The sequence below is a fragment of the Leptopilina boulardi genome, unplaced genomic scaffold (genome assembly GCF_019393585.1).
Source record: "Leptopilina boulardi isolate dan_hultmark-lab unplaced genomic scaffold, ZJU_Lbou_2.1 LbouV2_273, whole genome shotgun sequence".
NCBI classification, from domain to species: Eukaryota; Metazoa; Arthropoda; class Insecta; order Hymenoptera; family Figitidae; genus Leptopilina; species Leptopilina boulardi.
The window spans coordinates 2,854,184-2,873,438 of NW_026137833.1; the positions used below are offsets into that span (position 1 = coordinate 2,854,184).

A 19,255-nucleotide genomic window follows, 5' to 3' on the forward strand; every position below is an offset into this window, starting at 1 on the left:
TGTATCGGCTTTCTCTTTTATTACATGTCCAATAAGTCTACCAGACAGATTTGAGTGTTTGTAGGTAATATAAGAAGCCATTGATGCAAGATTTTAATTGAAGTATTTCTGCCATAATTGTTTATAAGAATTAAGAACTTTGCACCGAATAATTTTTTACTGCTGTCTGACATCTGCAATTTTATTTTTTAAAAGAAGGCAACATGAAGTTGTTCCTGTCAGTGTAATGTATTTTGTTCAAAATTTTCGGACAAGAAATAAACATTATGAAATATAATTTTTTGGAAATTTTGATTTTGTGAAAATTTTAAAAAAAATGGTCATTGGTAACATTCTTTTTGGAAAATGTGACCCCCTACCGATTTGTAAGATTTTGAAATAACTAACGTATAAGATAAAATTCTAAAATATTTAGTTGTTTTGTATTGAATTTGAGAATTAAATTAATTAAAGTTTAGTAATTTTAGTAATTTAAAATATTTATTAGCGATTCCAGTAAAATTTAAAGATTAAGCTTAAGAATAATTATTGAAAATAACATAACGTTACAAGTCACATATACTTAAACTTAGACAAATATTAATCTGTATTATATCATCTAACAGTGTCACAACGGGAGATAAATTTCTCACGCAATAAGACTGTAAATCAAATCAAAATTTCAGAGTAGCAGATGTCTTGGCGAGACTATATGGATTCAAGCTCAATGAACGCTGTTCACAATATTAGGGTCACTATCAGTTTAATGTCTAAAGTGTATATTTTATGTAATTATCGAAAAAAAAATTCTTCTTCATACGCAAAGTTAATTTTAACCAAACAAATAAATTAGCAAAAAAAAATTTAGAATTAAAAATACTCAAATAGCACAAAATATGATCATAATAATTCATCAATATAAATATTGTACAGCAATATCAAAGATTTTTATACTATATTTTTTTTCCCCTCTCGCTAATAAACTCTAGTATATATTAGAGTATTAGAAAAAAATTCGTTAATACAATAAGCACACTTTGAGGCTCATCGCGGTCTTATTTTGGCGTGCGTGCGGACATGTACAAAATGTGCTTCCGAACACCTGCTTGACCTGCTTCCTTTGCCCAATACAACTAGCCAGTTCGTTGTTGCACACGTATGTGTACATTCGCTACATCATTAACAGCATTGATCCTGGAAAATAATAGGTCGCATTGCGAGGCGTAAATGCTGTCTTCAAAATCGTATAAACTCGTCACAATCGATTTCAGTTCATTCAAAACCTTATCATTTCCTCCTCTCACTATAATTAACCGTTCATTCACACCAGAAATATGGATTTGCAATAAAGCAGTCTTTCATCATATTTTTATAAAGTCAAATCAATAAATATATTCTATTATAGAATTACTTACAATATAATAATAATAATTATTATTTATTTATTTAAAAATACAAAAAATTGCGCACATTTTAAACAAAGACGTTAACAATCCTTATAACCAAAGGGTTGAATTACGGAAGCCTACAAAAAAAAATTTCCGTTGTTTGAGATCGACAAGTCATTTCCAGTAGTTTTTAGTACGCTGAATCCTGAATTTGGTATAACCAAAACCTCCCATCAAGTTAGGATTTTGAGAAAATTTTGGGGAAATCTCCCAAAAATCATGTTTTTGAAATTTTCTACCGGATAAATCCGACGTGCTAGAGACTTATCATAAAAGTCAAATTTAAGCTTAAACCTTGTACTTTTCGAAGGTGTAGTGATATTAACAACAACAAACTAAATTAGCTTCCAAAATTATTTTCTTGACAGTTGTCAAGCATAAAAATTGTCTATTAAATAAAATTAAACATTTAACAATTATATTCCCTCTCAAATAATAAAAACTAAATAAATTAACCTTAAAATTGAAATTAATGAACCAATGGAAGAAACAATATTTCATAAGTGGTATCCCTCTCACAAGTAACACTACCCAATTGTTACTCAACGATTGAGATCGGACTATGGGCATTTTGCACAGAATCGAAAAACATTTGAAACGTGTATTTTTGTTTTGGCAGACATGATGCTTTAAGGGTTGAAAATGAGGATTTAAATATTTGGATTTTTTATTACCACATATACAATAAAAATCACTATTACACAACAACACCATGAAAAAATCCCGAGTTGGACCTTTATCCTAAACCTTTATCCTAAAATTCTAACGACTTTAAAAAACTCGTGCGGCATATTGCATCCGACATTTTAAATTTTGAAAATTGGACTTTAAATTCGTAATCAGCGACCTCAAAAACCCCTAGATAATAAATTTCATTAAAATCTAACAATTTTTAAAAATTCGTCCGCCATATTGGATCCGCCATTATGTTCTTTGAAAATTTTAATTTTACCATATTGGATTTAAAGTTTTTAACTTCAGATTCGTAATCAGGGACCAAAAAAACATCCAGATACTAATGTAAAACCATTAAACTTTAAAAACATTCCGCTTACCCTTGAAATCCGTTATGTTTTTTGAGGTTAGGAAAAACTGCTGACGTGATGGAACAAATCTGACTCCAGATTCGTGTTCAGCGTATCAAAATACATAGGATAAAGGTCCAACTCGGGATTTTTTCATGGTGTTGTTGTGTAATAGTGATTTTTATTGTATATGTGGTAATAAAAAATCCAAATATTTAAATCCTCATTTTCAACCCTTAAAGCATCATGTCTGCCAAAATAAAAATACACGTGTCAAATGTTTTTCGATTCTGTGCAAAATGCCCATAGTCCGATCTCAATCGTTGAGTAACAATTGGGTAATGTTACTTGTCAGTCCTAAAAAATGTTGAGGAAAAAAAATTAAATTTACACCAATAAATATAATTAAAAATTTAACTTTTAATCATTTTGGATTTATTATAAACCCACAAATTAATGAATATGAAAAAATGAATCCCCCAATAATAGAAAATATAGCATCTATAGACAAAACATAATGAAAATGAGCAACTACGTAATATGTATCATGTATAACAATATTAATTGAAGAATTTGATAAAGTAATTCCAATTATCCCACCTAAAGAAAATAAAGAAATAAGAACAATAATAATATTAAAATCAATTTTTTTCTTACTATTTTAGCCAATCTACTAATTCCTATAGGAACTGCAATAATTATAGTTACTGATGTGTAATAAGCAAAAGTATCCACATCTATCCCAACTGTAAATATATATGTAATGCCCCCAAACAATAGAAACTATTGCATATATTATTCCTAAACTACCAAAAAGTCACTTTTTTATCACCTTCTGTAAAAATTATATGAGAAATTATTCCAAAATCCAGGTAAAATTAAAATATAAACTTCAGGATGTCCAAAAAATCAAAATAAATGTTGGTATAAAACAGGATCCCTCCACTTATAGGATCATAACATGAAGTATTTAAATTTCGATCAAAAATTAATATTCTAATACAAGTAATGACAATAATAATAAAATTGTTGTAAAAGAATTGATCAACAAAATAATATAATTTTATCTATTCTTATTAAATTTGGTCAAATATTTAAAATTGTAGAAATAAAATTAATTGAGCCTAAAAATTAAAGAAACTTCCCTTAAATGTAATGAAAAAATTACTAAATCTGTTGAAACCCCAGAGTGTCTTATACATTAATGATAATGGAGGATAAACTGTCAACCCTGTTCCAGCCTCTTGATCAATAAATATTCTTATAATTAATAAAATTAAAGAATAGAATAATAATCATAATCTTATATTATTAAGAGGAGAAAACGCTATATGAGATACAGTAATTATTAAAGGAATAAGATAATTCTCAAATCCCCTAACTATAATTGGTATAACTATAAAAAAATTAATACAAATGCATGAGTAGTAACAATAGAATTATAAATTTGATCATTTTGAATTCTTAAAAATTTTATTTCATATTCGTAATCATCGACCCCAAAAACCCCCGAATATATCTTATATATTGTGACGTTATTTTTTGTGATTGGCGTCACAATGGCACCAATGGTCATTGAGACTTTTGAATTCTTGTTCTTTGAATTTCGCTATAAATAACGATTTATTGTTTACCGCATTTTGAGAATTTCCTATACTTGACACAAGCCTAGTTGAAATACTTGCGCTCTATTTTTATTGAATTTTGCATTAATTTAGTTTAAGTTAGTTTTAGGTTGGCAGGCTTTGTTTAATTAACAAAGAAGCTATTTATTTCGGTTATTGACGGGTTCCAATGTTCAAGTTATTGCGAGCTTGACATTGGAAAAGACGCTTAGTTTGTATTAGTAATTCAGAATTTTGGGAGAAGTAAGGTAGAAAAATGATTCTGATTGGTGAAAATTAAAGAAAATCGTTGGGTCATCTAGTGTCAATTTTACTATGAATTAAGAATTTAGTTATCAAACTCTCTCTCTTGCCATTTAGCGCTCATCGAGTCAACATGTTTAGTTTTCAATAGTTTTTCAAGTATGTGTTTTAAGTTACAGTTTATGGTCACATCCATATTAATAAAATCTAATTTATATCCAATTACAATATTATTTAGTTCAATTATTATAAATTCAGTTTAATTTAAAGTTCAAATCAGTTTATAATAACTTGTTTTTCCGTCATTGGTATTTGATTTTTCTAAGATTTAAATTAAAGTAAAATTAAGTCCTAAATATCGATCCATTTTGATTGAATTTGAGATCCAATTTAGTCAAAGTTTAGTGATTTTAATAATATAAAATATTTGATAGTTATTATAGTAAAATATAAAGATTAAACTTAATAGTAATTACTTAGTGTAAAAATACGTTAGAATATATATAAAATTTTAAAGTAAATCTAGATTGTTTTTTCAAAATCATCTGATTTCATGAAATGGAGCAAATGAAATATCATAATTTAGCTTCTAGTTTGAAGCCATAGAATATACAAGTTCTGTGGATAACCCTAATATGATCGGACTTAAGTGACGTGCGTATATATGAAGTGTGCAGGTACATTATAAATGTACCTATTCATTTGCATATGCACGAAGGTTCAGTGCAAAATGTCAAGGATGTAGCAGAAAATTTATTTCGACAAAATTCTACATTCCAAATTATTTTTTAAAATAGACATATACAAATGATTATAGTCTTAAATCTCGAAAAAAAACACTTTTTTAAAATCAATTTCAATTTTGTTTGATTATTTTCTACAACGTTTGATTATTTAGTTATAAAACAAATTTCCTAAAATTTCCAATAGCAAAATCACCTTATTCTAAGAATAATTTTAATTTCAGAAAATTAGATATTTGTAAAATGAAATTGTCTACAATATTTCATTTGAAATTAATTTAAATCCTCTTTGAGTTAGAAAATTTTTTTAATAAAGTACTTAGTATTACAAACAATTTGATTAATAATTATCCGTAATAAGAATATAAAATTTGTATGATATAATTGAAAACAATAAATTATATTACCTCTAAAAAATGGGAAACTAAAAATATTTGTAATTAAAAACTGCAAAAATATCACTAAAATTCTTTTACACTGTCAGTTTTGCATATAAATATTTATAGAAATTAAGAAAACTGTAATTTTACAATTAAATATTTCCACATAACTATACACATATTTCACATTAATTTTCTCTTCTTTAGTGTAAGCAAATAATTGTAATTTATTTATACTATCAAATTTTCGATGTCACAATCATAAAATATTTTGAACCAATTAAATTACCACTTAGTTTAATTGAAAATTCCAATCTTTCAATTACTTCACTAGTCTCCATTTGATATTCAACAAAATAAATCGTTAAATCTAAACTTGATCTTTGTGAATGTCGATAATGTGGCTTATTTAATAATCGATTGTCATAACTAAAAGTATAATTTTGCATATTTTTTATTCCAATCATAAAAATTATTTTAAATGCAATTTTTTCTTTAATTTGTACATTATGCTTCAACACTTCCAAAATTTCAGATATTTTCCAATGTTGACGTAAATAATGTACCAATGAATGGAGCCATTTAGTTTGATAAATTTTCACATTTTCAGCAATAATTGACGTCACAAACAGAACGGTTACAATTAGAATAATTAAATTCAATTTCATTTGTGGTGCCTTCATTTAAAGTACCATTTTTTATATGTCAACATGATATTAAAAAAAACTTGGACGATTCACTTCTAAAATCTTTGTTGAAAATGACACAAGCAATACAACTAAACTTGGCCTTCTAAGGACGAAAAGCTATATATTTGCAGTATGTATTCCCATAGCAACATTATAAGCAAACAATGAAAATCGATAAAAAATGTATTTTTTTCTTATTTTAAAATAAAATATATTTTCATCCTAATTCCAGAAAATTTACACAGAATATATAACTGAGCTTTTGTTAAAACGAAGATGAACTTTCAATTTAATTTAGTGGAAATTTTACGGATTTAGATTAACCATAATGGACATTTTTGAGATTTTACTTAGACTAAAAATTATTATTGATTTGTTCAGTTCAGATAATGTACTTGATCATATAAAAAAGATGTTTTAAAATTTGGCAAAATTAAAATATTTCCTTTCTAAAATTATACCAATATGGAGCATTATAGCCACTACAGAATTTATAGTTTGCAATTTTTACCCACTATCTTCTGGTTAACATTTCACTGATTTCTTAATAAACCCTGAATTAGTGAAAAAATTTACCGAAAAGATTTCGAAAATAATTTGTCTGCAAAAGACGACTATAGACTGCAAGAGATCCCTAGCTGACTACACTAGCAATTGCTCACTGACAACGAGCGATTCTAAATGATCTGATGACGAGAGTTCATGCAAGCTATATGAAATTTTTTAATCTTTCTAAAATTGCATGAAATTTTCATTCAAATAAGATAATTTTTATTCAAGCAATTAAATAATTCGTAAAATCGCAAAGATGACTGGCGTTGACTGCAGAAAACAAGAGACGACTAAAGACTTTGCTAGAGAAATTGTAAACAACACAAACTTTCCTCCAAAAATATATTGTGATTTTAAATCGATTGCGTCGTCAAAAGATCTCAGGGATTTCCAAACTTCTGATAATTCTTCTAAAATTCCGGACTGAATCAGAATCAACCTAAAATAGTCTGCTTCTAGTCAGGGTTTTTAAATATGGAATTAGTCAAGAACAATCTGAATTTATTTCGGTTTGTGTAACCAGTGAATTTGAAATTCGCATTTACTAATTGCCTATGATTGCTTTGACTTATAAATAGACCTACTAATTTCGAATATACTAGACACCTAAGTTCTACTAATGCCAAATGAAAAATGTAAACATGTGCAGTGTATTTGACACATAACCTGCTTAGTTGTGAAAATAAATATGATTAAATGTTCCCTGCCGATGGTTGTCCACTGCCAAGAATCGTGTAAATTCTTGGTTAACGTTGACGTGGTGATGGGGCTTTTACTAAAGGACAACCAATACCCAGGGTGGTTCCCTGACCAAATAAGCCCGAACATCCCACCTCACGGGAAAAATACAATATGGAAATTTCAAATATTAATAAATTACTCCAAGGGGGTACCTTGGAAGAGGGTAATCCCGACACTGGTTCTGATCGGGTGAAAGCACCGGTAGCCGGTGCAGGCTCCACGGATTTTGGGGGGGGGCCAAAAACAAAGAAGGAACGAAGAGTTGTCGAGTAGCTTCGAAGTGAATGTTGCTGAACAGTTTCAGATCATTCCACAAGTCTTGGAGAGTATGCGCCAGGCTTGTAAGAAGCAAAAAAACATTAGTAAGGGCGTTCAAAAAGGAATGGCTGCTTTGGGGAAGGCGTTTGATATAATTCGCAATAACTTGCGTTTTATTCCCGAGCACTTCATAGTCCCGGAGCAGCGAAATTCCAATTCTGTAACGCCCGTACTGAAGGTCAGTGCAGCAAAGGATCTGCATGATCAAAGGGACGGTAAAAAAACGTCGCAGAGATGGAACTAGCCCAGATGCAAGTCCCCAGCCGGTGACAGCCGGTTAAGCGTAAGGAGGCTCCTGCGCAAACTCCTCAATTACTGGATGGAACTAATGAGGTGCAATTGGAGGTAGCTCCTAAACCAACATACGTTGATGTAGCCTCAGGTAAAGTCCCAGCGAAGGGTGACGACTTCAGGGTCGTCACAAATAAAAAAAAGGAGGCAAAAAAGAAAAAAGCTTCTAAAAAAAATAAAGAGCTTCAGGGTCGCCCTTCTAGGCTCAGGACCACGGAGGCAGTGAAGATATCGGCGAAGAACACAGAGTCCTACGCCGAAATCCTTACTATAATGAAAACTGCAGTGAAGCCAGAAGAGACTGGTACCGAAGTCCTGAGGATCAGAACAACTCTAAAGAAGGAGGTTCTTCTTGTAGTTATGAAAGGAGGAGAGACCTCCAAGTTTGCAGGAGCTCTGACCTCTGCTTTGCTGAGGTTACGGCTCTTGTCAATAGAAGGACCATCGAGATAAAGGATCTCGACGAATTCACGTCCGAGGATGACGTGTTTTCAGCCTTGAAAAAGGAGTTAGGCAAGTCCGACTTGGAAATGACGTGTCGACTCTTGCCACGTTTTAGTGGAACAAAGGTGGCACTGGTCCGTCTTGCTGCGGCGGATACTGATGCTCTTTTACAGATGGGAAAAGTACGAATTGGCTGGATAAACGCACCAATTCGTACGCATCTGGAAGTGACAAGGTGTCACAGGTGCCTTGTCTACGGACACGCAACCCGAACCTGCAAAGGCCGCGACAGGACTAATAACTGTCGAAAGTGCGGCGGGGAGGGCCATTTCGCGAAAAGCTGTCCGGTGCAACATCCCAAGTACTTGACATGTGCCGACTTGGAGAAGACCGAAACGGACCTTGCAAGTGGAAAAATTTCCTGCCCGGTTTACAGGGAGGAACTGGAGAGGCTTAAAAGGGCAAATCCTTAAAGCTTCTTCAGGTCAACCCGCATACAAATAAGGATGCACAGGTCCTTCTGATGCAAAAAAAACCAGGGACTTTCTTCTTCTGGACAGTTTCCCCATCTAAGAAGGAAACCCAAAACCTAAAATACGCTCTGTCGTAATTGTGCTTGTTAAACGCAAGCTGGCGTTTTAGGGAGAAAGAAATCCACACAACAAAGGACCCTTTTTAGGGCCACTTTTTTCTCAAAACGTAGAAAAAATTGTATATAAATATATTAACCCCAATTCATAAAAATTGACAGCATTTTCTTTACAGGTGCCTCATAGAGAGAAGAAAAAGCTAATTTTCTAAATCATCTAAAACGAAATATATTGAAATCTATAAATAAAATTTTTGACATAATTAGTCAATGTGGTTAAATTACATCTTATTTAAATCTAAAAAAAATAATTATTCAGAGTTTCAATAAAAAAAATTTGTAAAAATCAATCTTTGTAAATATCAATTCTCAACTTTGAGTAAATGTGTTGATCCTAAACTGACGGTTTTTCCTGTGTTTCAGTCAAGATATTCGGCTATATAGTAAAGTTATACTTCACACTGAATCGCGTGTCCGCTATAGTAAATTGCAAAATTTCTTTTTTAGATATCCCAGAGCGTAGCAACATATCTAATTCCTCACTGGACACTTGATGAATCATTACTACAGGGCTTCTATTTTTAGCAGAATCGGGTATCTTATATACGAAAAAAGCACCTCCGGGCTTCACGTTCAGCCTCCTAGAACCAGCGTATAAAATCTTAAATAAATAAGCTATTCGAAATTACCAATCTTCATATATATATATATATATATATATATATATATATACTGTATATATGTGGACCGCCAAATTCGCGTTGCATGATAGAAAGAGAATAAACCTACTTGGTCGATATTTACATGTCACTTGAAAATCTTTCTCTTCATTAAATACTTCAGACAAAATTCAAAGTCTATAAAATTTTCTCATTCATCATTTATCCTAAATACATACATGAATAAAGAAACGAAAGTTTTTTCTAAATAAACTCAATTGCCATTACAAAATATTCAATAATTTATTAGTATGCAATATTTTATAATAATAAATACCATTAATTTATATTTTCTAGTTGTTGAACAAACATTACTTAAGTGTTCAAAATATCTAGTTTCGAAATTATGTGTATTGGATTGATTAATATTTCAAAGCTATAGGTGAGTTAATGGAAAGTGCAATTTTAGCTTAAACTGTCATCACTAAAATATCATTGCGCACCCTTTCGCATTGACAGGCTATAGAGGAGGAAATTGTCTTGAAAATAAACAGCTGTCTGTTAAAACTATTTTTGTTTGTTAAAATTACTTCGTGTTCTTTTGGATCAAAGACAATGTATCTTAAGAATTTTTTTAGTATTAATTGGGATTAGATTATTATTGCTTTCTGAGATTAAAAACAGTATTTGATTGACTGATGTCACGTCAGTAATAAGGTTTTGCAGGTAAAATTATCACACTAAAAAAAAGTAGAATTTTTACCTCAAAATCGGTATAAAAATTAACTGCAACAAATTTTATCCTAGTTGGGGGCGCTATTGTCTATGTGAAATAGCATTGGTCAAAATTATCCGCAACAAAATTTATCTAGCGTTTTTTCTGTATTCAAGGTTTTTCTAATCTATTCTAGACGTCTCATTGACGTCTATTCAACGGCCATTCATAATATTGAGTTATTTTTTGTAATTACTTTTTCAATATTTTTAAAAAACCTGCAACTTTCTACATAATCATTATAATTAGGGTCAGCCGGGGTAAATCCGAACGCTAATTATTTCAGCTTAATTAAAATTTTAAAAAATAAGTTAGACATGAGAATTTTTACCTCAGATCCTCTTCAAGAGATTCTAAGTATTATCCCATTTTTCGTTTGTTAATTAGCAACAGCATAAACAAAGATAACAAGTATTGCAAAAAAGATTGAAAATCAAAGATCACATTTGCTTAAAATTTGTTACTCTGGAGGTTTTTAGGGTTGCTTAATCCAAATTTAATATCAGATTCGTAATTAAAGATCCAAAAAATCCCTTAGTAGTGAGTTTCGCAAAAAAATCCAATTTCCCAACTGAGAAAATCCGATTGAATTAGAAATTCATGTGGATATTTGAAACAATCCAGGCGGAAATCAAGTAAATATTTTCAGCTGGATTATTTTGAAAAATTCTTTCATTTTTTTGAAAATTTAATCACCGAATTTGTTTTTAAACGCGGAAATTAATTTATACATGTATTTTCAGAAAAAGATTGTTAATAAGAAAATAATTCCCTTATTTTTAATATTTATTAATTTTTTCAATGAAGCTTAAAAGTGATTAATGAACGATATTATTAATAAAGAAATAAAATATGACAAAAAGGTGATTTCTTTGAAGAGGAAGGAAGCGAATGTGAATGGCTGAAGCAGATGCTCGTCACGGCTATTTATAAACACATAGGCCGCTGTCTCGCGGATTTCTATTCTATTTCCCTGCATAGACAACTAAACGCAATGAGCGCGGGAATCATGTGATTATACGAGTCTAGTACATATTGTAACATGTGACGATGTACATATGACTATTACATTCATACGCGATCTAAACTTACGCAATTTACGGTCATGTATATATATATCCGTTTAGTAAATGTGTGTCAAAGACCACACTTAAGTACATATATTTTTTTTATTATTTTTTATTTATAACAACTTCTACCCTTCGGCATAATATAATATATATTTCTTCTCAGAAGAAGAAGAAGAATGTGGTTCAAGGAAGATTGTAATTTTTTTTAAATAGGAAGCCTCTGGGGTTTCCTTGATTTGGAAGATATAAAACAATCTCAATCCATTTTTATTCATTGTGAATTAATTTATAGAGAATCATTGTTTGCAAAATACTGTAAATAAAATGAGTTTGTCAATATAGTAAAACATTGCAAAAGTGAATAAATTTACTATAATTTTCTATACTGTCTAGAAGTAGTTACACTGTAAATTTGAATCGGTAATAAAAAGTCACTGATGTCAAATCAGTTGCTTTTCATTTAAATTAGTTTTCATTGAGAATTAGTGGTTTTTACTGAAGATCAGTGAAATTTTACAATTAAATATAACTGAAATTCACACTGAAAAAATTTTAGTAGTACAAATAAAAGCCAGTGGGAAAAAAAATTAAAAAGAACTAAATTAAAAGAAACTGTAATCATTTGGTGAGATATATAACGGATAAACAAACTAAATTCTCTCAAGTTCTTCCTTTTATGCAATTGGTTAGCGGTTCGGTGTTATTTACATGCTATTATTTCTGTGGAGCAAATACGATATTCATATATATATAAAAAACTGGTTTTTGTATAATGTATATAACAAAATTTGCATATTTAGTGTGTTGCAGTTTCACAAAAATGAATCGTTTCTTTTTTTTCATTTAAAATTTAAATTTTTACGATATTATGAAAGAGTTTTCGATTCCAATGCTTTTTTTTTATTATCATTTTTATGTTTTATGAAAATGATTAGCGTCATCTTACATTGATATAATTGGCTATATTATAAAATAGAGAAAAATAAACGAAACTTTGTATTTATAGTTGTATGGAGAAAAAAAGGTTATCCTGTTTTTAACTAAATCTAAATTTGTATTTGACTCAACTAAAAATTCTTTCCGATTAAATCTATTTTAGGTAATCCGAAAATGAATTTTAATTCTTTTAAATCCTGAAATTTTATTGCAAATCAATCCGAATGAATGAAATTTTAGAATTTAAAAGGATAAATCAAAAGTATTTTCAATTAGAGTAATTTAACTTGAAAATGTTTATTTCGGGGTTTCTAGGGTCGATGAATACAAATTATTGGTCAAAATTAAAAACTTCAAAATCTTAGATAAAAAAATTTATTAATTTAACTTATTTAACTAAAAATGCTTACTCAGGCTTTTTTGGGGTTTCTGAATCCAAAAAGTTGGTTAAAATTTAAAAATTCAAAATGTCAACTAAAAAAATTTGTTAATTTAATTAATTTGGCTAAACATGTTTACTTAGGAGTTTTTGTGGTAGTTAAATCAAAAAATTTAGTCTAAATTAAGAAAAACTTCAGTTGAGTTCAGCGACCTCAAAAACCTTAAAGTATAAGTATTTTCAGAAAGATTAGTTTAAATTAAAATTTTTTTACGTCGACATTTTTATCGTAATGAGTAAAGTAATATTTTTCAATGCTATTATAACGGTCATACAATTCGGTGGAACGAGTCTTTTTTATGCATCTATAGAGTTCGCAAATGGTCACGATAAATGGATTAAAATTTAGCTTCGGATTGATTTAGAATTAAATTTCAAAATATAAAAGAATTGAAATTTAGCTTCGAATTGATTGCATTCATTTTGAAGAAAATTTAAAAATTGCAAAGAATTAAAATTCAGCCTCGTAATGAAACGGATTGATTTGAAATGATCCCGGAAAGAATTTTTTCTTGAGTTAAATATATACCTACAAATTGAGATTCGGATAAACATTGATTGGCTTGGAAATAAATTTCGAAATGTCTCAGAATAATACTTATTAAAATTAATTGAACATCAATCAGGAACATTATATGTCAGGGTAATTTTGTGAATTGTAATAAAAATCAGCTTCGAGAAGTAAAGTTTTCTTAAATGTTTAACAAATACAAAACAAAAATAATAATTTATTGCCTCAAAAAAAAACATCCTTCAAATGAACTTGACTTTTTAAAACTTTTAACTTTGGCTTTTAACCTTTGAATGCCATTTATATATTCATTTTCATTATATTTCTTATGCATGTGATCCATTCCCCTATATTTTTGAAAGTATTTTTAACTTTATAATGAACTCTACTTCACTGTTTAGATGTTCAGAAAGCATTTTGTGACAGTTTTAACGTCTCCTAATGGTACTTTTAACACCTCTTGTTTTCAAAATAGATACATCACTTTTATTTTTGATTGTTCAAACCTTCTCACATGATACTTTTTTATAAATGATTCATATTCCTAGACTGGTTTATTCTTATTTTTATCTTCAAGCTTTGATAAAACAGTATTATAACAAATGTACACAATTTTCCTTATGAAAATAAAGGTTTAGAGATCGTATTTCTAGATGTGAGTTAAAAATAGCAAAAGGTTCACTTACCTTGTAATTGATGAATCGTCGCTTGATATTCGGCAAGCTTTTCGTCGACATAATCTTGACTTTGACTGGCAATAATTTCGGCGGTACTGGGTCCAGAATCATCTTCTTCTCCACCTTGATTAGGATCTAATGGAACACCAACATATTCATATTCCCCTGGTCTGTATGGGGCAATGAGGTATTCCGGTGGTCCACAAGGTATGGGAGATGTTGTTCCACTTCCCAGAGGACTCTATAGTGATATTTTATGGAAATTAAAGTGAAATTTATAATCAACAATATAATTATAATAGTTCAATAAAAAAAAGGTATAATGTTCCAATGACTTAAATCCTTAATAAGGTTTAAACAAAAAAAATCCATTTACAAAATAAAGTAATTCTAAATTTATTTGAAAGTACTATAATTATGTTTTATTCGATAATGCAACAGATATTACAAATATGTCAAGAGAAAATTATTTCATAAATGGAAAAAAAGAAAAACTATTGTTATGGGTTTTGGAACACATATCAACCGAAAATAGAAAAACACGAAAAGAATCGAGGTCAGCAGAGCTTAATTTTAAGCCCGTTTAAGTCCTTGTGCTTAACCTATCCCTAAGACTTATCTAATTTATAACCTAACATTCTATACCGAGGAGTATTTCAATGTCAATACAGTTGTAATCAAATAATTTTAAAACTCATCGGATTCACTCGAAAAGAGTTACTCGAGGGTTTTCAGGGTCGCTGATTACGAATCTAAAGTCGATTTTTAAAAATTCAAAATGGCGGATCCAATATGGCGGACGAAAAATTATAAATTCATCCGATTCACTCGAAAAGAGTTACTCGGGAGTTTTCGGGGTCGCTGATTACGAATCTGAAGTCGATTTTCAAAAATTCAATATGGCGGACGTCAATATTAAAAATTCATCAGATTCACTCGAAAATCGTTACTCGGGGTTTCTCTTTTCGAGTGAATCCGATGAATTTTTAATTTTTCGTCCGCCATATTAGATCCGCCATTTTGAATTTTTAAAAATCGACTTCAGATTCGTAATCAGCGACCCAGAAAACCCCCGAGTAACGATTTTCAAGTGAATCCGATGAGTTTTAAAATTATTTGACAATAGCTGCGTATTTGTTATTAAAATCTCAACTTTAATTAACAATATTATTTAGACATTTAGTTTTTTTTAAGTCTATGCTACCATGTTAAAGGTTGAACCTTTTTGGATGCGATATTTGTACCTCGGGAAGATATTTTAAAATGGTACATTGCCAAAAAAAATTCTTAAGTAAAAAAAAACCTTGAAAATTCATGTTTTTTTATAAATAATTATCTGCAATTTGTTTAATTTTAAATTTACGTTTTTTTTTAGATGCACCACTTGAAAGAGCGGTTCCTGGACCATAAGAAACGTATATTGCCAATTTTTTCTTAATGCATTTAGTTGGTTTAAAAAATTGCCAAACTTTAGGCAAAATTTTTGTACATTTGGTCCTTAAAGGGTTAATTAGGAACATCCTGAAATATCCGTTACTATTCCTAATCAAAGATTTTCTATTAGGGAAATTGACACCTAAGTTGTAAATTGTAACTCCAGCTAGCTCAAAAATCATAAACCTACTAATCAAACTGACATTTTCTAGAATCTCTTCAAATAGGCCGCTAATACATTTTGGATCAACAAACAACTAAGAATCAACTAAGAATTTCCAAAACCTCCAATTTCTGAGGCAGAAGCCATGAAACCTTTATAATAATTAATATAAAAGAAAACAATTGTGTTTTTTGTTAACTAAATCAAAAAAAAAATACATTCCTACTAATCATAAAAAATAACCAGTAATAAATTCATCAAATCTTATTTGAAAAAAAATAAATATTGTAAAATGATATATAATTACCTGTATTTGAGTTGGTATATAGGGCCTGGGCGCTGCGTTTCCTGACGAAATGGGCGAAGGCCATCGGGGTCTTGGACACTGAATGTAACTAGGTGATGGACAACCAAAAACCGGTGACATTCCCGGTGAAATGGGCATTCCAATGGGAACGGGACTCATTGGATGCATCGATCCCAAATATGTCACAGGGGACATTGGACGAGCATGAGTTGATGGACCACGTGGTCGTGATCCATGAGATTGAAATGGATTAGGTGAGGAGGATATTGGATTATAGGGCGATGCTGGCCGAAAAGGACTTGGGGCACTTGGTCTTGTATTCCAACTTCCAGGGGCTCCGTAACCCCCAGGTCCTCTTGGTGGATGTTGTGACATCTTTTATTATTCAGATATCCTCGCATCACCTCGATACTCAACTCTCATCACTGAAATCAGAAAACGTTGACAGAATTTATTAATACATATGAAAACTTTTTCAAAATTTTAAATAATGCACGTAATAATTAATTAATTCTAAATTCTTAATGTATTTTAGGTTTTTAAAGCTAAATCTAGAGTTATTAAATAGTAGAGTGGTAGAATTTTTTTGCTAAAGGGTTCACAGAAATTTCTACAAAAGGTCAAAAAAATTGACGTTTGAAACTTTCTTTAGAATTTAGTTCGCTGAAACTCTGTAGAGCCTCAATAAACTTTCTTAAGACTGTAATCCGATAAAACTTTCGCAGAGTTTTAGCAAACTTTCTTCAGGTTGTAATCCGCTAACAGTTTGCAGTGTATCAGTACCTATAGTTTCTTAAGACTCTAATTCGTTCAAAGTTTGCAGTCTTTTTTTTTCATTTAACTCCATTTTTATTTGCTCAATCTATTCTAATGAATAAATCAAATAACAAATTAACATAAATTGCAAAAACCTCACAGCAGAGATTTTGCTAAGCAGTAAATTTCTTTTTGCGAAAAAAATAATAACAATAATAACGGGTTAATTACAAACTGAAACAAATTATTCATTTACAACGGTATTTACAGGTGACGAAAATGTACAGGCGTACAGATAAATCCCGGAAGTCGTTTTCACACAACGATTGTCGGCGTCTATCGCGATACGTTACTTTACAATTCTTTACTATACATTACGTTACTTTACATCGCGATACATTATATTACAATTCGTTACTATACATTATTAACACATAAAACCGATATAATGTTCAACGGGTAAAACCCGACGAACGAGAGTGAAACTCTCTACAAAGATTTGCGGAGTAAAACTCCTAGTTAGGTGGGTAAGACCCACCCGGACTCCATGTAGCACAAGAGTGACGATCTTTGCTTTTGATCTCTAATAAATATTTAGGTTGATGCTTTAGCATCTTTACCCTTGATATCGAATATTGAAGAAAATTTGGATCCTTGAAGATGGTCTATTTAGAAATTATTGTAGACCCTCGTCAAGTATTTCTACTATGCGAGGGCGCCGGCGTCGAGGACGGCAGTCTTTAGGATTATATGTAAGTATGTTTTGAAGAATCTTGTTTTCATGATTTTCAACTTGATTAAACAGTTTTAGGGCCAAATCACGACCATATTTGCGTATGGTGGGAATTTTTAAATTTTTATGAAATTAAGCATTGGTAACAAACCAAGGAGCGTTTGTTATTAATCTTAGTAGTTTGTTTTGAATGTCTTGAATTTTATCAATGTGAGTATCAGCCGCAGAACCCCAGGTGCCGATGCAATAGGTTATTGCTGGTCGAATTATGGATAGAAGTAGAAGTCTCTTCGATTCTAGATTGAGTTTAGGATTTTTAATGAGTGGTCCTAACGAGTTTATGGAAGAGTGACGATCCTCAGCGAGAGCGAAGCTTATATAGCCGATCGCTATATGTGAGCTTTGGCGATGCGGCCCTCGCGGGGAAATCGGGTACTATGTCTTTGTGCTCCGCGGTCGGTAACATGTTTATCGACGCGCGATAATATTTAGTACAAATATTTACCGGCCGATTTCTAACTATCATTACACTGTCAACACTTACTGTCTTCTAGATCACGATGAATCCACTTTATTGGAAACATACTACGCAGCTTGTACAATCTTAATGTTTTAGATTGGAATCAATAAATAATGCTGTTAGCATTACTAGCAGTTCTCCATAGTTGAATTCCATAAATCCAAATTGGTTTCAATACACATTTTTTCAATAACAGTTTCCTTTCAAAAGAAAATTGAGATTTTGTTTCCAGCATTTAGTATAAATTTCGGAGTTTCAATTCAAATTGTATCGTCTGTAACTACAAAAACTGTTGCAGAGTCTTTAGACTTTCTTTAGACTAAAATCTGCTAAAAGTTGGAAGAGTCTAAACATTCTTTAGACCGTTATCTGTTAAAAGTTTGCAGAGTTTCATCAAACTTTCTTCAGACTGTAATCCGTTGAATGTTTTTGCAAAGTTTTATCTTCTTCAGATTGTAATCTGATAAAAGTTTGCAAAGTCTCAACAAACTTTCATTAGACTGCAATCCTCTAAAAGTTTTCAGCCTCAACAAATTTTCTTCAGTCTGCAACTTGCTGAAAGTCTACTGAGACACTGCGAAATATTTAACTTAGATTACGATCAAAATGATTTAATTTTTTCATTAACAAAAAGTAGCACTTACAATACATTAGAATAAGTGTATTTTTATTGACACCTGTTTTGTATTTAATGTGGTCCATACTAATCGGATATTTTCCCTTCACTAGACAAATGTTTGTAATGTGTATTTATTTTTATTTCTAGTGTAGACAAAAAGGGTGCGAGTAGTAAAAGTCAATTAGGTAGATTGTAACTCTGGGTCGCCTAATGACAGTGAATATATATATATATATATAAAATTCATTTGTGTGTGTCTGTGTGGCTTTAGGCCAAATTTTCTATATAGAAATAGGTGAATATATATCGCATATATGCGTACGTGTGTCCTGTGACATACGCATTCAATGTGACAAGTACACCTGATATTAAATTTAAACGAAAAATAAAAAAATCCGTAATTTAGTATTCAATGGAGAAATCTATAATTATTATTTCGAGCTATAAATTAAAAATCCATTTCTAGTGAAATTAACTTTCTCAATAAAAAAAAATAAATTATATATTCTATCATTAAAATTACCAATGTCATTTTTTGGATCACGAATTTTCAGTTCAAAAGAGTCCGACGCTCCCAAGCATTTTGGCC

The 19,255-nt window shown here is 30.5% G+C and overlaps 1 protein-coding gene across 3 annotated transcripts in view; it reads right to left on the reverse strand.

The window, feature by feature from the left end:
- Window positions 1-19,255, reverse strand: part of LOC127281559 (muscle-specific protein 300 kDa) — a 175,545-nt gene that overhangs the window by 151,775 nt on the left and 4,515 nt on the right. For all 3 annotated transcript variants that reach the window (XM_051305306.1, XM_051305305.1, XM_051305304.1), the window contains exons 2-3: window positions 16,039-16,463; window positions 14,144-14,375 (exon numbers count right to left, since the gene is read on the reverse strand). In XM_051305306.1, the coding sequence (XP_051161263.1) occupies window positions 14,144-14,375; window positions 16,039-16,413 (607 nt within the window). In that variant the 5' untranslated portion in view covers window positions 16,414-16,463. The remainder of the gene's footprint in view (window positions 1-14,143; window positions 14,376-16,038; window positions 16,464-19,255) is intronic.